Source organism: Colletotrichum aenigma (genome assembly GCF_013390185.1).
Source record: "Colletotrichum aenigma strain Cg56 chromosome Unknown KSG_Cg56_contig02, whole genome shotgun sequence".
Lineage (NCBI taxonomy): Eukaryota > Fungi > Ascomycota > Sordariomycetes > Glomerellales > Glomerellaceae > Colletotrichum > Colletotrichum aenigma.
In genome coordinates, this window is record NW_023500908.1 from 5,732,366 (window position 1) to 5,752,937 (window position 20,572).

Consider the following 20,572-nt stretch of genomic DNA (forward strand, 5'->3'; position numbering starts at 1 on the left):
GTCTCAGACTCTCTCACGTCTGTTCACTCTTTTTCTGAAGCAGCATCACCACTTTCCATCCTCTACAGAATCCTTATCTTCTCCCTCCTACCTCACTCAACCCGACCGACGACAGCAAAAATGGCTTCCGCTCGCTCTGCCCTGCGTCTCACCTCCCGCCTCGCTCCCCGCGTCGCCATCCGCAGCCAGGTCGCCCGTCCCTTCTCGATCTCGGCCCGCGCTCTCAAGAGCGACGTCGTCCGCGAGAAGGAGATCCCCGTTTCGGTCTATGCCCCCGACGCCAAGGGCACTGGTCAGTCGGACCACTTCTCGATCCCCGTCCGCGAGCACGACTCTCGCCCTCCCACCGAGACCCCCCTTCCCGTTCCCGAGAACGACAATGTCGTCCCTCTTACTCGCAAGACCTTCGATTCTATGCCTCCCATGATGCAGAAGTTGTCCGTCATGGGCAAGACCATCATCGTCACTGGGTAAGCTTGGTTTTCCCGCTTCCTTCCCAATTACCACCCAAACCGGCCAATTGGCTCGGATTCCCATCAAAAATCATGATGGAACAATTTGCTGACTTCAATTGACAGTGGTGCCCGTGGTCTGGGCAACTACATGGCCCGCGCCTGCGCTGAGGCCGGAGCCAAGGCCCTTGTCATTTTTGACGCCAACCAGGAGTTGGGTGATGAGGCCGCTGCTGAGCTTCACCAGAAGACCGGCTTGCCCGTCACCTTCTTTAAGGTGGATGTCCGTGACGGCGCTGCCATTAACGCTGCTGTCGACTCTGTGGTTGAGCTCTACGGCGCTCCTGATGTCCTTGTCAACTCTGCTGGTATCGCCGAGTACGTCATTCCCCACAATGCAGTGTGCACACAGAGTGCACGACATCACATTGCCCCCTTTCGCTTGCGCAGCCCCACTAACATACGTCTTTGTGAACAGCTCCAACATCAAGGCCGAGACCTACGACCCCGCCATGTTCCGTCGCCTCATCGACATCAACCTGACTGGCTCCTTCCTCATGTCCCAGTCTGTTGGCCGCGCCATGATGAAGGCTGGCAAGCCCGGCTCCATCATCCTGGTCGCTTCCATGTCTGGCAGCATTGTCAACTACCCCCAGGAGCAGTCCTGCTACAACGCCTCCAAGGCTGGTGTCATCCAGTTTGGCAAGTCCCTCGCTGCTGAGTGGGCCAAGTACAACATCCGTGTCAACTGCATCTCTCCCGGATACATGGACACTGCCCTCAACCGCGTCCCTGCTCTCGATGCCCAGAAGAAGATCTGGAAGTCATTGACCCCTCAGGACCGCCTCGGCGCCGTCGACGACCTCAACGGTCTCTGCGTCTTCCTCGCTAGTGACGCTTCCAGCTTCATGACTGGCTCCAACGTCATCATTGACGGTGGCTACACCTGCTACTAAGCGGGTGCGCAAGGAAAATTCTTCCCGGCTTCGCGGCCGAGAAGGTGTCGCACGAATCTGGCAAGTTGCTTATTACACAACCCTTCTGCAACGACATCGTCTTTTGCATTTTGCAGCCACTTGAGGCCGTTCATTTGCTTTCCACGATGAGAGGCATCGCTGAGCTACACTTCCGGTACGTCTGACTCGCGCAGACGTGGTACCCGTGGCTTCAGCAAACCACCGCCTCGTCCTGGTCGCGGCCTTCCGCGACTTCGTGCCGATTTCCTTGTGTCTACACTTTCTCCTACGTTCGTCGGTTGCAACATTCCGGGACTATACCCCCCAGCGCCAAGGGTCACACGGCACCTAATCACTTTGGCTTTTCCAACCCCATCATCGAGTGTGTTGTTTTCGAAGCAGGCAAGGCAGTTTCAGGAGTCTCAAAAAACAAGGTTTGGTCTTTTGGAACGAATCATGGATCCGGAAGGGGGGACATCGTTCTTTTTTTTTTCTGGGTTTCGGGTCTTGGTGGCTTTGGGAAATAACCGTAAGAGGATAGAGAGAAACGTCCAAGGCTTGGACTCTGGGTTTCCACGGTAGATGAGACAGACAGACAAGATCGCAGAATAGAATCCAGGACACGTCTTTGTGTCACGTACTTCATACGCCTTGGCGCCTTGCCTTGACTTTGCAACGTGAGACCGTCGGGGAGCATGTGATGGCTGATCACCCTTTTTTTTTTTTTCTTCTTCGTGGCGCCCAAGAATGACGTAGCGTAGAGTCGCACGATAACTAACACGCCTTTTTCCCCCCTTAGCTTCGAAAAAGCCAAGCTCCAGCTCCAGCTCCAGCTCCGCCACGGGCCCACCATCGTGAAATGGACCCCTCAGTCCCATCCATCGTCCGTCAATCCATGCCCTGGACGATCCCTTCCCGCCCCCGGGGACCACGATCCGGCAGCATTGCGTGCGAGCAGCGAAAAAGAACCCGAAAAACAAAAAAGGACAGGCTCACCCACACACGGTCACACCCACTCTTTCCTTCGGCCCGTGCCTTTCCCAGCGTCAATCATGTGCGGATGATGTCCGAGGGACATGGCATGCATCAAAACGCGAATGGGAAGCAGGAAATTGGAACGAAAAATAAGTTGAAGCAACAATGAGATGAACTCTAACCGTTCCCTCGAAAGTGTGTGTGTGTGTCTACGGACATTGACGTCAATTGGGTTTCGCGACGGGAGATGAGCTCAACTCTATGCTGCGAGAAACCTTTCTTTGCACATGCAATTCTTTTCTTCCTATCGGTATTGCTGCGCGTATTATTTTACATATAGATACAAGTAGCGTAGCAAGCGAGATCTCTACGCGTCAGATGCATGAAGACTCCAGATGCAGTTCCTCCCCTTCCTCTCTCAGACGCGATTACCAACGTGAGCCTCCTAAGTCGACAAAGAGGAAAGAAAAAAGACGTAAACCACGCCTGCAATAATCCCACAATCGCAAAATTTCCAAGGCCACCGCTCTCTCCAACGCCTGGGTATTTGCCATCCCAAATAATAATCAGAGTAATGTTCTCGCATCACGGTACTTCCTAATGGCACCATCGTCGGAAGCCTCATCCATCATCGTCCGGATATCCTTGGCGCGATCATGTTCTACAAGTCTCTCTCCGACTCAACCCACCGGATGAGGGACACGATGTAAGGTGCCTGTAAACGTGTTAGCACGACGTGTTTGCCAGCACAGAGTGGGGCTTGTGGGACACACCAGAATCTTGTTCTCGCTCATGATCTCGTAAAGACGGGGCAGTAGAGTGCGGAACAGACGCTCGTTCCAGCCGCCGCCTTCGCCTCCAAGCTCGTGCAACTTGAGGAGATCCTCCTGGGCAGGGGTCTTGACGACGTTGCGGGCGATATTGCGAAGGATGAGCACCGCGCTGAGCGGAATGCCAGCAGCTTGGGGGCCCGCGGCGGGGTTCTGCTCGTCATGGATAGCGGCCGTCTCTTCATACTGGAAGACCATGGTGTCGCCAGGCTGGGATCCGGGAAGAGACTTGTTCTTGTTGATTTCGATTCCATTGAAGATTTGGCAACAGTGTGTCTGGAGGTGATGGCCCATTTCGGCGCGCTTGATCTTGGTTGCCTTCGCGTACTTGGTGCAGTCAGCCCATTGACACCGAACCTCTTCTTCGCTGTTGTCAAATGCGCCTTCCTCGTTACGAGTCCATTTGAGATGTGTCGAGACGACGTGGTTCCACATGGTCTCCTTCGATCCAAAGAAATGGCCGCACTTCTCGTTCGGTCGGCCGCTCGACGAGTCCCAGAGACAACGGAGGAAGACCTTGCCGTCAAGGCCCACGGGCTGCGTCCTGCAGCGGATGCCGTGTATAATAAACTTCTGTTGCATCTCACCGGGAGCGCCCGAGCCATGCCACACTTCAGCCTTTGAGCCCTTGTAGACAGAGCAGCTGTTCCTAATAAAGTCAGCTGGAGTGATGAGCGGTTGGCCTTTAGCTTGCAAGGCAGCCTTGAATGCGGTCTGGTATGCCTGCCAGGCCGCGATCTGCGTGACGAAGGAGTCCTTATCTTCCTCGAAAAAGCACTTGACCCATTGGTTACATCGCTCAGGTTCTTCGAGTTTAAGGAGCTCCTGCAGCAGGTCTTCAGGCATGGCAGCAGGGTCGTCTGTCTGAGCTGGCTTGATCGCAGGCCGCAGAGATGTCTCGTGCTGCCAGCGTCTGGCATTGTGCGACAGCAGGCGAACCAAGTGCTGGACCAAATGCTCGCAGTTGAGCGACTTGACAAGGTTGTCGACATTGTTGACAACGGCAGTGTACTGATAGAGAAAATCGAGACAGGCATCCATGAGCTCGTCGTCGTTAAGCAACATTAACTCGCTGATCTTGGTCAAAACGACAGACGGGACCTTGTCCAGCTTATTGGTGGCCTCGAAGTTCATCGAAATGCGACCAAGAGCGCGAAGAGACGTGAGGATCACGCCGCGGTCGTCGGAGTCACGGAGCTGCCACATGAGGACCTTATACAAGGGATCTCGAGAGTCAATCTCCAGGCACGGGGTAAGCGACTCGGCAATATCGAGCATGGCATGCTTCAACTCGATGACCCACTCGTGTTTGGGAAGGCTCAAGACGATGCAGATGAGGTCTTTGATGGGTAGGAAATCAGCCAGGTGTGCAGCATTCTCGCGAAGGAGCGACATGTTTCTCAGCGTCAAGGCGGCTTCGTTAATCAATACCATCCTGTCGGCAAGCTCTGCAGGGACAATGAGTTCGTTGAGCTGCTTGGGCTCCAAGGTATCGATGCGCTCGAGGATATCGTCGGTGCCTTCGTTGCCATCAAGAATGTCAATGCTGTCGGCGGCCAAGTGAGAAGTCCAAGAAACCTTCCACTTGATGTCGTAAAAGTAGCTGCCAATCTCCAGAACCTTTTCGACCAAGCCTTCGCTGAGACCGGGGAAGCCCTCGAACTTGAATTTGTCATGCCGTTCGTAGGAAATCTTGACCAGATGGTACAGAGCAAACTGTTGCTCCTGGAAGATGTTCGAGCGCAGAGCCATCAGGCAGCGGATGTAGATGTTCGGGCCCTCAAATCCAACTGCAAACAATGTAAGCAAGCTTGCGTGAAGCAAAACAACGAGGGTCACATACCACCGGGATGGGGTCCCGTACGGCGAGGCGGCTCCAGAAGAGAACGAGCCACTTGCCGGCGCCGGGCAAATTCTCCGGGGTTATTGCTGGGAGTCTCAACTGGTCGCATGGCAAGAACCTGCTGCTGCTGCGGCGGCTGCAACGATCTGGGGATGTAAACGTCAAGTGCCGATGACGTGTTTTCACTATTGGCAGGGTTGAAGCTGCTGCTTGGTCCCCTTGGAGCCGCACGTGGTTGATGTGGAAGAGGAACTGGAGTGTGTTGTACTTGTTGCGGGAGGGCATGGTGAGCACCGGGCTGACCCGCAGAAGTAGGCGTTCCTACATGGCCAGGCTGTTGACCGGAAGCATGGCGCGTCGGCCTAGACGGGCCGGTGTCCGGCTGGAAGATGACTCTCTGAGGGGGGGCTTCACGTAAACCTCGGGAGGCTCTGACGCTTGAAGGAGCGGGGGCGTCTGGGGTCGGCCGCTCTCGAGAAGGGGTGGCATCGTCGCCAGAGGCCGCCGCAGAGTCTCCAACAGTGCCGCTTTCGCGCTTGCCGCGGAAGTTCTCCCTTGTACGCATCAACAGACCTCCACCCTTGGCTGACACATCCTCCAAGATGTCCTTTGGGGGAGGCTCTTTGCCATGATGAAACTTGATTTCATAGGCAGCAAGATTCTTATAGTACTTTTCTTTCAGGGAAAAGGCAGTCGACGCAACGTTGGAAGAGTGAATGCCCAACTGTTCTGCCATCCTCCGCCAGGCCAGCTTTTCATCGGAGACCTTGTCGTAACCGCCATTCTCGCAGATGTGGGTGTATGTCTTGAACAGATCGAGATAGACCGGCCCGACTTTAGGCTCAGCCTCAAGAGTAGTGCCGCGCTCATTGTGGTATGCTTTCAGCTTGTTCATGAAATCCTCGTACTCTGGTGTTCGGCTGATGGAGTGAAGGGGAACTTCGGGTTCCTTCTCCGGTTCTCTCGAGGGTGCCATTGTCGACTTCGCGGGATGGAACCTGTCAAAGAATGGTTAGAATGTTCTACAATCGTGAGAAATTCAGGTGGCTAACTAGCTGTGTGAAAGTCTTGGGGTTCCTTCGTGTGGAGATCCAGGACAGGCTGCAGGAGAGCCTCAAGGTTCCAGAAGCTGTCGCAAACGCGCTCGTTTCGTGTTTCGGCAGTTGAACTACGCAGGTTTAGTTGAAGTGCAGGTGCCGATTGTGGGGCTTTTTTTTTGAAAATGCAACACACGATGGGAGAGGGGTTGGTGGTGCTGTCGCGCAGGTTCGGGGCCCTTTGCGATCGGTCGGTGATGCGCCGGAGACTGGAACCAACCAAACCAACCGTGTTTTCGCGACAGACTGGACGTTGGAAAAATCCCTGTCGCTGCTGGGCTTATCATCACGTGACTCAGAGCTCTCTGATAAGACCGCAGCGGGTGGACTACCTATGCTTTCCCCAGTGGGGTTAGCGCTGCACTTGCCTGCCCCACGATCCTGTTTGACTGATGGGGAAGGACCCCTGCAGCTAAGGTAGGTAGCTATTGCCCTAGGCTTGGAGATCTGGTGTAAGTCATGCTCGCTCTTTCTTTCCCAACCATTGCTCTTATCTTTCAACTTTCTTATTTCCCCCTCCGCCAGTCACTTTTCTTCATCGTTCCCTGCCTTTGTTGTCGTCCTTGTTCTTTCTCTACGCTGTCGTCGTCCTCCCCATCCGTGGACATCGCCGGACATGCCTCCCCAGGCGCTGCGCTGGGAGTTTGGCCTAAGCCGCTCCCTGGTTATGAAAAGGGTCTCTCATATATCCCCCCAATGGATTACCTCATCTGACCAAGGCAACTGCATCTTGGGGGTGAAGTTGGAGGAGCTGCTTTCCAGCCAGAGCCTGTTGCACAAGCCTTCCCCTCAACAGAGGGATTATGTACTTGTTGTACCCAAGCATGGGGGCTCACTGGTAAGCTGAAAGGTCCACTGGAGGTTTTCCATGCTGAGAAGCCTGTAGAAGCTCAATTTTGGGAGCTTCGATGGGTCCAGGCTCCCAGACCGCAACTACATGCTGTGCCGTGACGACCACGCATTGCGTCTTGTCATCCGATGGGAAACGATAGAGGTGAGTAAGGACGACGACGATGCCGGAAGAAACTAGAGACAGTGACAATTATAACACAGAAGGACTAACCTTGGTCAGGACGACACCCCAACGCAGACCCAAGTTTGCTTGGTTTTCAAGATTCCTGCAGACTTCGACCACGTTTTGAAGGACTTTGGGGATCTGAACCTACCTCCAAGAGCACTTCAGCAGGCACCACGCACTTCTCAACCAGTGTTCAGACGTCCGGAGCCATTCTCTGGCCGCTTGGCGGCATCTCAGCCCAGACCGTTTCACAGAGGCATGAGCGAAGCCCCCTCCGATGCCAGGCCAAGGTCGGCCATAGACCATAGATACTCTCGTCAGAGCAGCGTAGCCCTTGTATCTTCAGGGTCATATATCAGCAGCAGCAGGCCTGCAATTGGTCATAGCCACATCGCCGGGCATACGCGGCCTCCCTCTCGTGCTCACCCCCCATCTCGGTTGGCACAAAGACCAAGCAGTACCCTCTCAAGGATCAACGAGAGTAGAGCCACATCAGTCGCTCCTGTAGCTAGTCAAGCCTCCTCTGGCTACTTTTCTCAACCGCCTCATCGCCAAGCCTCCGTTCAATCTCAGTCATCGTCGCAATCCGGGCACGCTTTGAGTCAAGAGCTCAGCTCCGGCAGCGGTGGTCTTACGTCTGTCGAGGAATTCCTTTCTAGTCGGCCACGACCTATGACTACTGATCCTTTGGAGGGTCTTCCTCCACCTCGAAAACTCCCCTTCCGACGGTCAGCCTCAGTAAAGCCGACCCAGTCTCAAGTCGCAGACCAAAGTCTCGATTCGAATGCCGACATTGGCATCAGGAGCAGCACCATGATCACCGATCGGTCGAAGCCGCCAGTGCTACCAGCATCCGGAAGGAACACTCCGGCTGAAAAGAAGCAAACAAAAATCACTTTGAGGACCACAAAGAGAAATCTCGAAAATGAAGTGGAAGATGCCGCCTCCAAGAAGCAGAAGTCTGATGTGCCATCTAGGCGCATCTCAACAACTCCAATCCCGCTTCCTAGGATGCCCACTCCAGCCTCCCAGGGATTTCAGCGTAAGACTCTCAAACCAGTTTCAATCAATGGAGATGAATTCCGGGCCGACGACATCGTGGAAACTCTTAGCAATGATCTCGCAGGGAATGAGGAGATTTCTACGCAATATACAAGCCCACTTGTTCAAGAGAGCATTCCAGCAGAAACACAGCAACCGCCCCGTGTTGATGACACAGCTTTGTTCGTCGCGAAGTCGACGCTCCTGTGGAAAACAAACCTTTTTGGCGACGACGGTTACGACAAATGGTGCAAAGACCCACGCCCCGAAACACTGCAGCGGGTGATTGCAGAGATGCTGCAGAGAAACAGGCAGTCATGCCATGAAGCCGTCGCCCGCTACGGCCCAGGGGCTATGGATATCCCACTGGCGAAGCTGGCTGCAGCGATGTGTGGAGGAAACGAATTTTGTCCCATGCCAGACAGCGTTTATGATGGGAGAATTTGACGAGGACATAATGGATTTGCAGGAGCTCACGTCACGATTGTTACGATTGCACGCTATACGAGAAACGTATTCACGATAGACTTAGATACAGTGCGTTGAAATGAAAGTAGACCTCATGTTCTACAATAGACGTAATTCATTCAGAATTTGAAGTCTTGCAACATGAACATGTCCTATGGAGCCTGCAATGAGCTTTACGTGTTGACTTTCTTAAAAAATTCTTCTTTCCATGCAATCTGTCCACACACACCGACGCCCCTGAACAAGCTATAATCACAACACCACCCACCCTCTCATCAACTCCCGTACACCCCAAAGCACCCAAACACCATCACTCAAACTCAAGCCTTGCTCTCAACCTTGCCGCCCTCCGCCGCACCCTCCCCCTTATCCTCCGCCGAAAACGTCAGGCTGACGCTGTTCACGCAGTGCCTCTCATCGGTGGGTGTGTCGAAGCCCTCGCCCTTGAACACGTGGCCCAGGTGGCCGCCGCAGTTGGCGCACACAATCTCGGTGCGCGCCATGCCGAGCGTGCGGTCCTCGTGGCGCACGACGGCGCCGGGGATCGAGTCGAAGTACGCCGGCCACCCGCAGCCCGACTTGAACTTGTGGTTGGCCTTGTACAGCGGCGCCGAGCACCCCGCGCAGGCGTAGACGCCCTCCGAGGGGTAGTGCTTGTCGAAGGTGCCGGAGCCGGGGGCCTCCGTGCCCTTTTGGCGGAGGATGCGGAATTGTTCTTTGGGGTGAGGGTTAGTGATGTGATCTCATGTGGAGTGAGTCGTTGAGACAATCAGAGAAGTTGGCGTACCCTTGTTCAAAACAGCCCTCCACTCGTCATCGGTCCTCTTATCGGGATACGACATCTTATCCTGCGAAGACGACCCGAACAGAGCTCCAAGGAAGGGGATACTCGGCATAGAAGCGCGCAGCGGGCGGGTGACGAACGGTTGCTGCACCGATGAGGCGGCGGCGGAAACGACGCGGGGACGGGTGAGGCTGGAGAAGGTGTAGACAATGGTTGAGATGAAGGGTGAGAATCGCATTTGCAAAGACTCTCACAAATGTGTAGTTGCTAATTTCAGAACTATCACCAGGTGTTTGAGATTCTGGTGAGTGAGTAAGTTTAAGCTTGACTAGGAGCAAGAATGCGAGCGGTGGTGGGGGTCTTGGTGAGGTTTTATGCGCGAAGGGTGAGGGTGCAGTTTGAAGACGGGATGATGTTCCAATGAGGGGAGGCAGTGACAAATCGGAGGCCCGGGATGCTGGGACGGGGCGGCTTTACAGGGCCTGTGGCCACCTCGGGATGGTGTTGCGTCAACGATTTTTGGCGGGGTGTCACCGCCACACGGGATGCACTCTGGCGCCACAGCGTGGAATCAGTGAGGGATTCCATCATGATGCCATTGCGGGCAATGGTCACAGCTCATCCTCACAGCATCCTTCAGCATCGCCACCCCTTCAGCTCACTGCGATTTGGAATGTGAACCGCACAGATGAGTGATTGCTTGATTTAATTTGCTTACGATGGCCTCTTTCCGGGATTCTGTGTCCTCCGAATGAGTACGACCTAGGTACGCTACACGCCTGGAACGGCTCAGAAGACAACCTTGACTTTTTTCACGCCTCACCCATGCAATCGCTCATCCGCCCGCCCGTTGTCTCTCACTGAACGCCAATCCCGCACCCGCAAGACACAACCCCTAACGTCGCAATTTCGTGGCTCGAAAGTCGTAGATTTAGAAGTTCTCCTTGCCAGCGAACCTCTCATTCTGCACAACCTCGACCCAGTAGTTGTCGGGGTCAAGCAGGAAAGCGACGTTCTTCATGCGGCCGTCGGTGAGACGCTTCTTCCAGTTGCACTTCAAGTCCTCGAAGCGGGCGCAGGCGGCATCGATGTTGTCGACAGTGACGCCTAGCTCGTGTTAGCCTTCATTCCTGATACGTCATCATGTTCCGCCGTGACTCACAGATGTGGCCGAAGCCCTGAGGCTGGTCGTTGCCGTTGTGGTAGCTGAAGCTCTCGTCCTTCTCGGTGCCGTGGTTCCAGGTGAGCTCGAGGATACCCTCGCGCTGCGCCTGGCTCTCGCCCTCCTTCAGGTCGCCGTAGGCCAGGAAGAAGAGCGTGAAGTCGCTGGCCTCGTTCTTGCGGATCAGAGTCATGCCCAGGACCTCCTGGTAGAACTTGAGAGACTTCTCGTAATCCTTGACGCGGAGCATGGTGTGGTTCTGTCATTCGTCAGCGCCAGCTCTTCCCCAAATCGCAGCTCCCGCGTACCATTCTGTAGGTAGTGACATCGGTCGTCTTGATGCTCTCCGTCTCCTCAATCGGCTTCTGTCCGATAATCTCAACCCAGTACTCATCCGGGTCCAGAACGAACGCAATGTGGCGCATCCTGCCGTCGGTCAGCTTCTTCTTGAACGCGTACCCGGCGTCCTCGAGGCGCTGGCACGCGGCCTGGATGTTGTCGACGCTGATGCACGTGTGCCCGAAGCCGCGGTGGGGTTCCGTGTTGCCGTTGTTGATCTTGTACTCGGCGTCGTCCTCGGTGCCGTAGTTGTGCGTGAGCTCGATGATGCCCTCGCGGTCAAAGGTGCTGTTGCCCGCGGAGGCGGCCTTGGGAGAGTCGTAGGCCAGGAAGTAGAGGTCGAACTTGGCCTCCGGCTGCTTGATCTCCTTGATGACGGACATGCCGAGCGTCTCGTAGAACTTGACTTAAGGGGGCCATTAGCGGGTTAGAGACACGAGGACAGACTATGAGTGCGTACCCGAGCGCTTGGGGTCCTTCACTCGAATCCTGGCACTCGGTCAGATCTTCAGGCTGGCAGACAATTGAGGATGCAAGGCTCACATCGAGTGATTGAACTTGTAGTTCTTGACGTCCGTCGTGGCAGCCATGGTTGCGAATTGATTGGTTCGTCCTGCGCGTGGGTAAGATAAGGTCAGAGGGAACAAGATGACGCTTGCGACAGAGACCAGACAGGGTTCTTACCAAGGGGCTTGGCAATGAGGGTGTTTTGAATAAGCTTAAGTCTTTGAAGTGCTCTGGAGGAGTTCATATAAGCTGGTGAAGTGGGTTGTGGGATGCAGCTCAAACAAGCTCGGAGATGGAAGCTTCAAAGATGGGGCCTTTCTTCGGACATAAAAAAGTGCATGACGAACTCCTCAAAAGCTCCAGTGTCTCGTCACTGCTATTTTGTCAGCACAGTAACAGCTCCTACCCCGCCGTAGCAGCTCTGCCCCTCATGCTGGGACCCCCTCCCGCACCCCACTGACGTCAATGTGAAGCCAATGAAATTGCACCGGCCCCGGTCCGGCTTCAACCCCGGGCTCGGCCGAAACCACCGACCTCGCCGTGACACGATTGAGCTGTCGAGTTCCAGGCAAAACGCTGCTGTATTTTCTCTACCAGTGTATGCTATGTGACTACCCTACACTCCATGATATCCATTTTGTGTAAAACCTAGTCCAAAACGTTGCTATCAATCGCTTTTCATCGTGTCCAATCGCTGATCGAACTCAGCGCTCCTAATTCATGATCCTCGTCAAATGTAATACATAGTGTCCCGCAGGTTGGGGTGAACCTGGATCACGTTCGAAGGCGTGGTGCCGTGGGACACGCCCGTGGCTGTCGATGCTACGTCCGAAACATCAAAGAGATCCGGACGGTGGACACGGGCTCGGTCGCAGACAATGTCTGCGTAGTAGGCCGGCGGGCAAATGCTGACCGCCTTGGTGGCACGGCCGAAGAGGTAGCACAGGTTGTGCGTGAGCTTCTCCAGCTGGTCTGCCGCCGCGGTGCCGACACCGTACTTCTCCCTGAAGATCTCGTCCATGAGCACAGTGTAGTGAGCAGGGCGAGCAGTGCCCTTGAGAGCCGTGTGAGCCGTCAGGAAGAAGTCCCAGTAACGAGCTTGAGTGACGCCGCGGTCGACAATTGTGCCGCTCTTGATGTTGCGCGACTTCTGGTCCATGTTCTGGTCAGAAGAAGGATAGAAACGCGTCTGGTGGCGCTTGACGGACACGATGATGGATAGCTTAGGGCGCTGTCCGGACGGGTAGAGCTGGGCACACGCCTTGCGAATCATGGGCAGCTCGATAGTGAGAACTTGGGTGAATTGGCCCTCAGAGACACCGTCGCGGTAGATGAGGATGAATTCGGGAAGCTTGCCCTGGTTGCGCGAGCGCCACAAGACCAAGCGAGACTTGAAATGCTCGACAAGCTCCTCGCCAAGCATCTCCTGGCGAGCACCCTGCTCCCACGCAACGGCCGGCCACTGTCCGAGGTCCCTGTCAACGCTGGCAACCATGCCGACAAGACTAGGCGCGGCATTCTTATCGTTAGGCATGTTGGTCGGGTGAGTGACGTCGTACCCAACAATCATGGTCTTGCCCGAAGTGATGATGTCGCTTGTGTCTTTGACCAGGTGATTGTTGCCACCATTCTTCAGGTTCCACTTGAGACCAATGTTGGCGAAAGTCTGGGGGTTGTTCTTGAGGAACGTCTTCTCCACGGAGCACACGGTGTGGAAACCGAACTGGGTGTCGGCGAGAGACTTGACGGCGCTATAGATGGCGGTGTCCTGCCTTGGCAGGATCACAAGCAGGAAGAAGTTCTTGGTGGTACCCTTATCCTTCTTAGTGTGGGCGTCGATAGCCGCGAAGGCTCTCCTGATGTCCTCAGTGGCATTGCCGCGACCTACATTAATCTGGTGAGCGGTGTTTGGAGCCTGAGTGTCAATGGCAACTCCACTGGTGTTCAGAAATGCCACGAATTGCCGAACGGATTCTGCGACCTCGTCGGTAGAGATCCTGGGGTTTCCAGTGTCAACGATGCGGACCCAGTTCCAGTTAGTGATCCGGGGGCCTGCCTTGGCAAACTTGACGCCACTCATGTTCCAAGAACCACTGCGAGCCTGGAGAGTCTTGGCATTGCCGTAGGTGACGATTGGAGGCATCAGCTCACGACCGATGACAGATAAGAGCCTCTTGTCAACCGACAGACCAAACTGCTGCAGGATCGGCTCGTCAAAGCCCAAGGCCGCTGCGCTGTCACGCTCGAGGGAGATGGCGTTGGCAAAAGGAGAGCGGCAGGCAAAGTCGAGCATCATGGTAGTCTCGTCACCGGTAAGCTTGGAACGAACAGCCTGACCCGCAACGATGGTGCACCGCTCGGCAGGGAAGAACATGGGCTTGGCGGCCGTGCCGAGGTTGACTAGCGGCAAGGTGTTGTCGGGAGCCTGTTTGTACTTCCACTGCCAATACTGCCCAACTGAATAGGCACCAGGCGGCTTATTGCCCATGACCGTAGTCTGGCCCTCCTCAGGCTCCAGCTGGAACTTGACCTCCGAGGGGCCACCGTAGGCAAAGTCTTTGGTGAAGAAGACGGTGCTGTCGATAGGGGGCCTGGAGAGGTCGTGCTTGCACGCGAGACCCTGGATCGCCTTCTTGGCGATAACGTTCTTCCCGTCACCGGTGCGGAATTCGATGGTCACGCGAGTCCTTGCGAGGAACTTGGACAAGGTGCGCAGAGTTCCTCTGGCTTCGTTGTGGGCGCGGACATTACCGGTGCCGAAGACGTCAACGCCAAACCACTTGCAAAGGTCGCTGATCCGGACATCGGTCTTGAACACACCGTGGGTGACATTGACGTTCAAGAGGGTGCGGCCGGTGCCGAGACGAACACTCTGGAAGAAACCTCTGATGGCTGTGAGGGGATCCTGGGAGCCGAGCTGTGCCGTGGCGGAACCGGGACCCCACGGGAAGAACCGGCCCTTGCCAATAGCAGTGACCTGGTCGTTCAGCCGTGGGGTGTAGCCGAGAATGACACCAAGGGCATCCATGGAGGTCGCGAACCGGGGGAAGTGCACTTCGTCTGGGTCGCTCGTATCGACCATGGTCTGGAGGTACTGGACCATGGCAGCCAACGGAGCCTCTGTCTCGCCGACGACCTTGACGTTGTACAACTCCTCACGGCTGGAGTTCTCGTTCTTGAACTTGACGATGATGGGGTTCTTAACGAGCTTCAACTTGTTGAGGCAGACGAGCTGGGACTTGAACTCGGTTGCGAAAACGGCGTCGGGCTCAAGCTTCCTGAGCTCTGCAAGAGCGTACTGCAGAATGACTTTGAGCTTCCGAGCAGGAATGGCAGCAGGAGCGCCATCGCCAGAGCCAGCCGGAGGCTTGCCCTTGCCCTTGGCCTTGACCTGCGATTCTTCGGGCGGAGCGTCCTCTTTCTCGCCCTTGCGGACTTCGAGGTTGTACCGGTACAGCACCATGGGGTTGACGATCAGGCGGAAGTAGTTTGCCCAGACGATGATCTGCTTGCCTTTGGTACCGTAGGCAGGGCGGCGGGGCATCAGGGAGGCCGAGCTGGAATCGGCGAGCTTCATGCTACTCATCTTCTTGATGAGGGCCTGGTCCTTAGACTGGTGACTCTGGATGATCTTGTCCTCGAGCTTGGTGATATCGGCATCAGGCTGGCGGATGGTGGAGCCTTGTCTGAGAGGTGTTGGTTACTGAGATAGAGCTGAAAGACGTCCAACGTACCCGTAGAAGGTGCAAGCTTCGCCTTCGAACGCATCACGGCGAGGAGCAAAACCGCCGCGACCTCCTCTACCACCACCACGTCCACCACGATCACCACCTCTGCCTCCGCCGCCGAAACTGCCGCCACGGCCGCCGCGATCTCCACGGAAGCCACCTCCACCACCACCGCGATCTCCACGGAAGCTACCACCACGTCCACCACGATCGCCACCACCACCACCGCGACCACCGCGATCACCACCGCCGCGACCTCCTCGGCCCTGGCCGCGGCCCCCACGTCCTGAATCCGCCATGTCGACGTGAAAAGCTTCAACAAAAGCGAGTGTCTCTCCGAGGTAGCAATGTGTGCTGGCTAACAAGAACTCTCAGGCGTGATAGAAGAGAGAAGAGAGAAAACCATGTCCCGAGTAAGGACGGATATTGGGGATAATACTTGTTCACGGGCAGGGAGCAAGCAGCACGTGGTGAACGCCAGACGCCAGCACAGGCGGCAAACAGGCTGATGAAGACTGATGTCGGGTGGCCAGAAACGGCAAACAGACGAACGAGGTGGAGAATGCCGGAGGCCGGCCAGACAAAGTGGATGCAGAGAGCCGGGAGCTACTTTGATGGTAAGGCTCCGATGACAGTAAGACTTGGTAAGGTGTCGGATGTCGTTGGAACAGGAGATGTACGGGCAGAGATCGATGTTTGCACACAGACAGCGAACCCTTGTCCAGTCGAGGTGGGGAACGAGGTCAAATGGAATGGAGCATAAAGTTAAAGACACACTCAACAACGGGGGCAGGGAAGGATGGGAAGGATGAGAGAGCAAGAGGGGACGCCGACGAGCACAGAGATGAAGATTGGAATTGGTTCCGGATAGGGTATTGAGGATATTGGTACCTGTCCAGGAAAGAGAATTGGGTGTGTGGGAATGAGGGAACAAGGGAGAGAATGAGGAGCGAAACTTCATCGTCATCCGCCCCGGAGCAAACAGGTGCAAAGAAAGGTAACCTCTACCGCCAACATGCTCATAGGCACAGCGTTTCGCATGTCTGTCCACCTTAACATGCACGCCAATAACAGCAGGTAGCTAACTACTACGGCATTGCTCTCAGCAGCCACTGGGCAGCACCTTGATAAGTAAAGCCAGAGAGAAGTGGGGAAAAGGCCCTCCATAAGTGGTTGTGCAAACCAATGTGTTCTGGCAGGGCTCCGTCATGGGTAGATCTACCAATGACAGATGCCAATTGTGTCCATGGCAACTTTTTATGTCGTCTCGTCGGGGAGTGCACAAACCCAGCCCTGATGCACCTGTTGTTGGCTCAGGAACGCTCCCAATTGGCGCAGATGAGGCGAGAGGGTTGCAACGCACCCAGGGCCCCAGTGTCGTTTTCAGCGGCAGATGGTGGTTTTCCGGGCACCTTATCGGGCCCAAGCCCCTGGAAACCCGCCGCAACTTGTGCACCCTGCAGCGAGGGAGGTTCCTCGTGCTCGAGTTGTAGTTGAGGGTTGTTGTCTCACTGCACCGACAGTCTGCACGTGGAGGCGATAGAACAGGCCTTGTTTTCTCACGATGATGCTTGGAGCAAATTGCTGTCGAATTGCAGAGAAACCGTCTTGAATGATGAAAATCCTGCAGCATTCATGGCACTGTGTGTTAAGAACAGCCGTAGACCACGTTGCAACGCGAGCTGGACCAAGCCAGTGACGAAATCGTTCCGTTTGCTTTTCCTTGCTGGCTCTTTTCCCATTGCGGACACACCGCTCCTTTGGTCTTGCTTTTTCCTTCTCCCACTTCGCTTCTCTGGCTCCTTTCCTGCACTGCAGGGCGATTGCCCTGGAGGTAGCAACATCTTGCTGACGGGTAGCATGACAGGATAACAGTCAATCGGGAATTGGACGTTGCCCGTTTGCCGCCATGGCTGGTTCCCGCGCTATCATCTGGACAGGTAGGAACTGGCAGCGGACCGTTGCATGTAGTGCCACCAATGTGCTGTGTTGGTCTCTGACTACGCGATCGACCTGGCGTAATGTCAGGAAGCTGGCTTATGCTGGCGTCTTCACATGTCCTGCCGTCGCCACCTTCAGAATGTCGCCCTCCAGCCCCTTAATGTGGACAAAGTCGATACCTGCCCTCTCAAGAGCCGCCCGTCCCGTATTGTCCTTGACGAATTTCTCGGGCTCCTGTACACCGACGTACACGGCCTTGATGACGGACCGCAGCTGAAGAATTCGTTTGGCGCAAGGCAGGTTCCCGCTTAACCTCACTGAACACGGCTCCATGGTGGTGTAGAGGACGAGGGGTGTCTTGATCACCGAGCCAAGCTCCTCTTCCGCCACCTCATGCTGTTCCGCCAGCTTCGTGAAGCAGCACTGCTCAGCGTGGGTATTGCCGGGTAGCTCCAACGTGTATCCCGTTGAGACGACGGCATTGCTTGCAGGGTTGACGAGGACTGCCCCGACGCGGTAGTTGGTAGGTTTTGGCGGTGATTGCTTCGCCAGAGAGAGGGCATACTGCAGGTAAGCTTTGTGATCGCCAGGCGCTATCGGCGCTGGTTCAATGGCATCAACCTCTGATGTCATGATTCGAGATGTTACACAGAAAACTTGCTCGAGGGTGAAGCGCTCAAAACTGCTGTGCTGCGGGATGCGATGTCAGGTCAAGATCTCGAACAGCAATACAGCGCCTCAACCGATGTTGTGCGAGCTCTTCGATACAAAAAAGATGAAGTAACCTGTGATCCAGTCGCATGGAGGGGGAGGGGTCACCAGAGGTCTTGGAGCAGTCGGTGCTGCACTCGCCGGTCGCCGACCATGCCAGGCAGCTAGCTTGTCGTGCACAGCTCACTAAGTGGTTCAATCACGCGTGCACAAGCCTGACCCACCACTTTAGCTGTCGCGTCTGGACCAGCTCCAAGCGCGTCGCAAACCTTCGCCTTCAGGCCTGAATCAACCCAATACGTCCTTGCCATCGACTCTTCCAAAATGTCCTCCCCTGCGTCAGATGATCTCGTGGAGAGCGAGCTTCCAGTCATCGATCCGTACGAGACTCTCGGGCTCGACCGCGAAGCTACGGCCGATCAAGTCAAGTCTGCCTATCGCAAGGCGGCGCTCAAGAACCATCCTGGTATGAATACCTTAACCTTCATCGGGGCCCTTCGGAGCTCATTCTGACGAAATGTTTTCTGTAGACAAGGTTCCCGACGACCAAAGAGATGAGGCAAAGGAGAAGTTCCAGTCCATCGCTTTCGCATACGCCATCCTTTCAGATCCTGCCCGGCGCAAGCGCTATGATACGACTGGGTCTACCTCCGAGTCGATGATGGACTCGGAGGGCTTCAACTGGTCCGACTACTACCGCGAACAATTCCGCGATGCGATCTCTGCCGATGCTATTGAGAAATTTGCCAAGAAATATAAGGGTTCGGATGAGGAGAAGGATGATGTCTTGATTGCCTACGAGCAAGCAAAGGGAGACATGGACAAGATCTACGAGACGGTGATGTTGAGCAATGTCCTCGAGGACGACGAGCGGTTCCGCAAGATCATCGATGAAGCTATCGCAATCGAGGATGTGACAGCGTACAAGAGGTACACCAAGGAGAGCAAGCTGTCCAAGGCAGCCCGCATCAAGGCGGCCAAGGGCGAGGCCGATGAAGCCGAGGAGTACGCCAAGGAGCTGGGTGTCCACCACAAGCTCTTTGGCGACAGGAAGGGGGAGGGCAAGAAGAAGGGCAAGAACAGCGGTGAAGATGACCTTGCGGCGCTCATCAAGAGCAACCAGTCGAAGCGTGCTGGCTTCTTGGACGACCTGGCTGCCAAGTACGGCGCGACAAGCCAGCCCAAGAAGGGGAAGAAGAGGGCGGCTGTCGAGGAGGAGCCATCAGAGGAGGCTTTCCAGGCTGCAGCCGCACGTCTGAAAAAGCCCAAGGCTGATGAGAGTAAGCCTGCAAAGGGTGGCAGAATGTCGAGGCGATAGGCAGAGCGTGTTTGGTCTGGCGTCACAGGGTATGGGATACACTGGATATGAGTTTATGGGTTGGCCAGGATTCATCATATGGGCCTCAGGAGTTGGTAAACTTGATATCACGAAAAGAAGATCGTTTTTAGCTCAATCTTTATTTTCTCCGCATTCTGCGACCGCAAAAATTCGCATAGGTTCAGTTGCCTGGTGCTTCGTGTCGTCTTCCCTTTGAGGCGTGGCGGAGCGGGGGCACTGCCGCACGCTGCACGCTGCACTGTACCTGCCACAATGCGGGGCACTAACGACCCTGCAAGACATCCCCAGGTCAACCACCTAAAGTTTGGCTTCCCTCAGTACAATAAACTCGCCGGTGACAGACACATTTCTCAACGCGACGCGTCCTCTCCGTTCCGATCGACCGCCCTCGACTCACCGCGATATCGTAACAAAATAATGGTCGAACATCTCCGGGCTGGAGCAATTTGACTTCCACTAATCATGCCATGACGGGCGACTCGTCTCCGGGCCTCTACCCCCGCTACTGCTTCGAGCTGTCTCCCACTCATAACACATGGTGCTTGATGCACGTATCCGACATCCATCGCCTGGTATCGGTCCCAGATTTTGAAGGTACGTTTGCCGCGCATTGCAGCAGCCTTGCACAAACCTCCACCTCCAAGCTGACACACTGTTCAGCCCAGGACTTCTATTTCTACAGGAATCTCCCGATCAAATGGGTCCGCGTTGTTGGCATCGTTGTCGCAGTTGACGACTACCCGGGCCGGCGCATATACACGGTGGATGACAGCAGCGGCGCCTGCATCGAATGCACTGTCGTGCTGAAGACGCCTTCCTCCGCCCCTCAGAACCAGCCTAATGGACAATTCGGCCTGAGGCCTCAGCCGCTGCCTCCGGCTGACTGTGTGGACGTCGATGTGGGTTCGGTTCTTGACATCAAGGGCGGCCTGACCACGTTTCGCGAGGAGATGCAGATCAAGATTGACAAGGTCAAGGTGCTTAGGTCTACGGAGCAGGAAGTAGCGCTGTGGGAGCGGCGCACGCAGTTTCGGGATGAGGTCCTCCTAGAGCCATGGCTGCTTACAGACAAGCAAATACGAAGGTGCAAGAGGCAACAGGAGGACGGCGATGATGATGATGAGAGAAGAAGGAAAAAGAGGGAGAAGAGGCGAGAAGAGAAGAAGCGGGCTGCCGAAGAGGAAGAGAAGCGACGCAAGGCTGCCGCCGAAGCAGAAGTCGCGAATCGATATCGGTATCACAAGATGAGGAAGAGCCAGAAGGCACAAGAGCGAGGCGCTGGACCATCTTCTACACTACTACGGCATGTTCTGGATGAGAACATGAGGGGCAAGTACAATGCCCTCGGTCTTTGATGTGGGAAACGGCGCTATGGAGTTAT

The 20,572-nt window shown here is 55.5% G+C and overlaps 9 protein-coding genes across 9 annotated transcripts; 4 read left to right on the plus strand and 5 right to left on the minus strand.

The window, feature by feature from the left end:
- Window positions 1-120: 120 nt before the first annotated feature.
- MTDH-1 (putative NADP-dependent mannitol dehydrogenase) lies at window positions 121-1,408 on the plus strand (the record flags this gene model as incomplete). Its single annotated transcript, XM_037318813.1, has 3 exons — window positions 121-470; window positions 579-830; window positions 931-1,408. The coding sequence occupies 3 exons, from the start codon at window positions 121-123 to the stop codon at window positions 1,406-1,408; spliced, it is 1,080 nt and encodes a 359-aa protein (XP_037183707.1).
- A 1,636-nt stretch (window positions 1,409-3,044) lies between these two features.
- On the minus strand, window positions 3,045-6,032 carry rsc9 (Chromatin structure-remodeling complex subunit rsc9; the record flags this gene model as incomplete). Its single annotated transcript, XM_037318814.1, has 3 exons — window positions 3,045-3,098; window positions 3,157-5,003; window positions 5,057-6,032. 3 exons carry the CDS (start codon window positions 6,030-6,032, stop codon window positions 3,045-3,047), a joined length of 2,877 nt encoding a protein of 958 aa, XP_037183708.1.
- A 737-nt stretch (window positions 6,033-6,769) lies between these two features.
- On the plus strand, window positions 6,770-7,557 carry CGCA056_v003558 (uncharacterized protein; the record flags this gene model as incomplete). The annotated part of the gene is made up of 4 exons (XM_037318815.1): window positions 6,770-6,991; window positions 7,040-7,147; window positions 7,226-7,461; window positions 7,518-7,557. The coding sequence occupies 4 exons, from the start codon at window positions 6,770-6,772 to the stop codon at window positions 7,555-7,557; spliced, it is 606 nt and encodes a 201-aa protein (XP_037183709.1).
- A 1,443-nt stretch (window positions 7,558-9,000) lies between these two features.
- On the minus strand, window positions 9,001-9,702 carry CGCA056_v003559 (Uncharacterized protein; the record flags this gene model as incomplete). Its single annotated transcript, XM_037318816.1, has 2 exons — window positions 9,001-9,395; window positions 9,468-9,702. The coding sequence occupies 2 exons, from the start codon at window positions 9,700-9,702 to the stop codon at window positions 9,001-9,003; spliced, it is 630 nt and encodes a 209-aa protein (XP_037183710.1).
- A 693-nt stretch (window positions 9,703-10,395) lies between these two features.
- Window positions 10,396-11,555, minus strand: glo1 (Lactoylglutathione lyase; the record flags this gene model as incomplete). The annotated part of the gene is made up of 5 exons (XM_037318817.1): window positions 10,396-10,571; window positions 10,627-10,885; window positions 10,935-11,371; window positions 11,426-11,454; window positions 11,509-11,555. The coding sequence occupies 5 exons, from the start codon at window positions 11,553-11,555 to the stop codon at window positions 10,396-10,398; spliced, it is 948 nt and encodes a 315-aa protein (XP_037182773.1).
- A 647-nt stretch (window positions 11,556-12,202) lies between these two features.
- Window positions 12,203-15,499, minus strand: AGO5 (Protein argonaute 5; the record flags this gene model as incomplete). The annotated part of the gene is made up of 2 exons (XM_037318818.1): window positions 12,203-15,158; window positions 15,207-15,499. The coding sequence occupies 2 exons, from the start codon at window positions 15,497-15,499 to the stop codon at window positions 12,203-12,205; spliced, it is 3,249 nt and encodes a 1,082-aa protein (XP_037182772.1).
- A 1,738-nt stretch (window positions 15,500-17,237) lies between these two features.
- Window positions 17,238-17,774, minus strand: RIB2 (Bifunctional protein RIB2; the record flags this gene model as incomplete). Its single annotated transcript, XM_037318819.1, has 1 exon — window positions 17,238-17,774. The coding sequence occupies one exon, from the start codon at window positions 17,772-17,774 to the stop codon at window positions 17,238-17,240; it is 537 nt and encodes a 178-aa protein (XP_037182775.1).
- A 402-nt stretch (window positions 17,775-18,176) lies between these two features.
- Window positions 18,177-19,170, plus strand: CGCA056_v003563 (DnaJ-like protein subfamily C member 9; the record flags this gene model as incomplete). The annotated part of the gene is made up of 2 exons (XM_037318820.1): window positions 18,177-18,318; window positions 18,383-19,170. The coding sequence occupies 2 exons, from the start codon at window positions 18,177-18,179 to the stop codon at window positions 19,168-19,170; spliced, it is 930 nt and encodes a 309-aa protein (XP_037182774.1).
- Window positions 19,171-19,658: 488 nt separating this feature from the next.
- stn1 lies at window positions 19,659-20,546 on the plus strand (the record flags this gene model as incomplete). The annotated part of the gene is made up of 2 exons (XM_037318821.1): window positions 19,659-19,785; window positions 19,852-20,546. The coding sequence occupies 2 exons, from the start codon at window positions 19,659-19,661 to the stop codon at window positions 20,544-20,546; spliced, it is 822 nt and encodes a 273-aa protein (XP_037182769.1).
- Window positions 20,547-20,572: the final 26 nt, after the last annotated feature.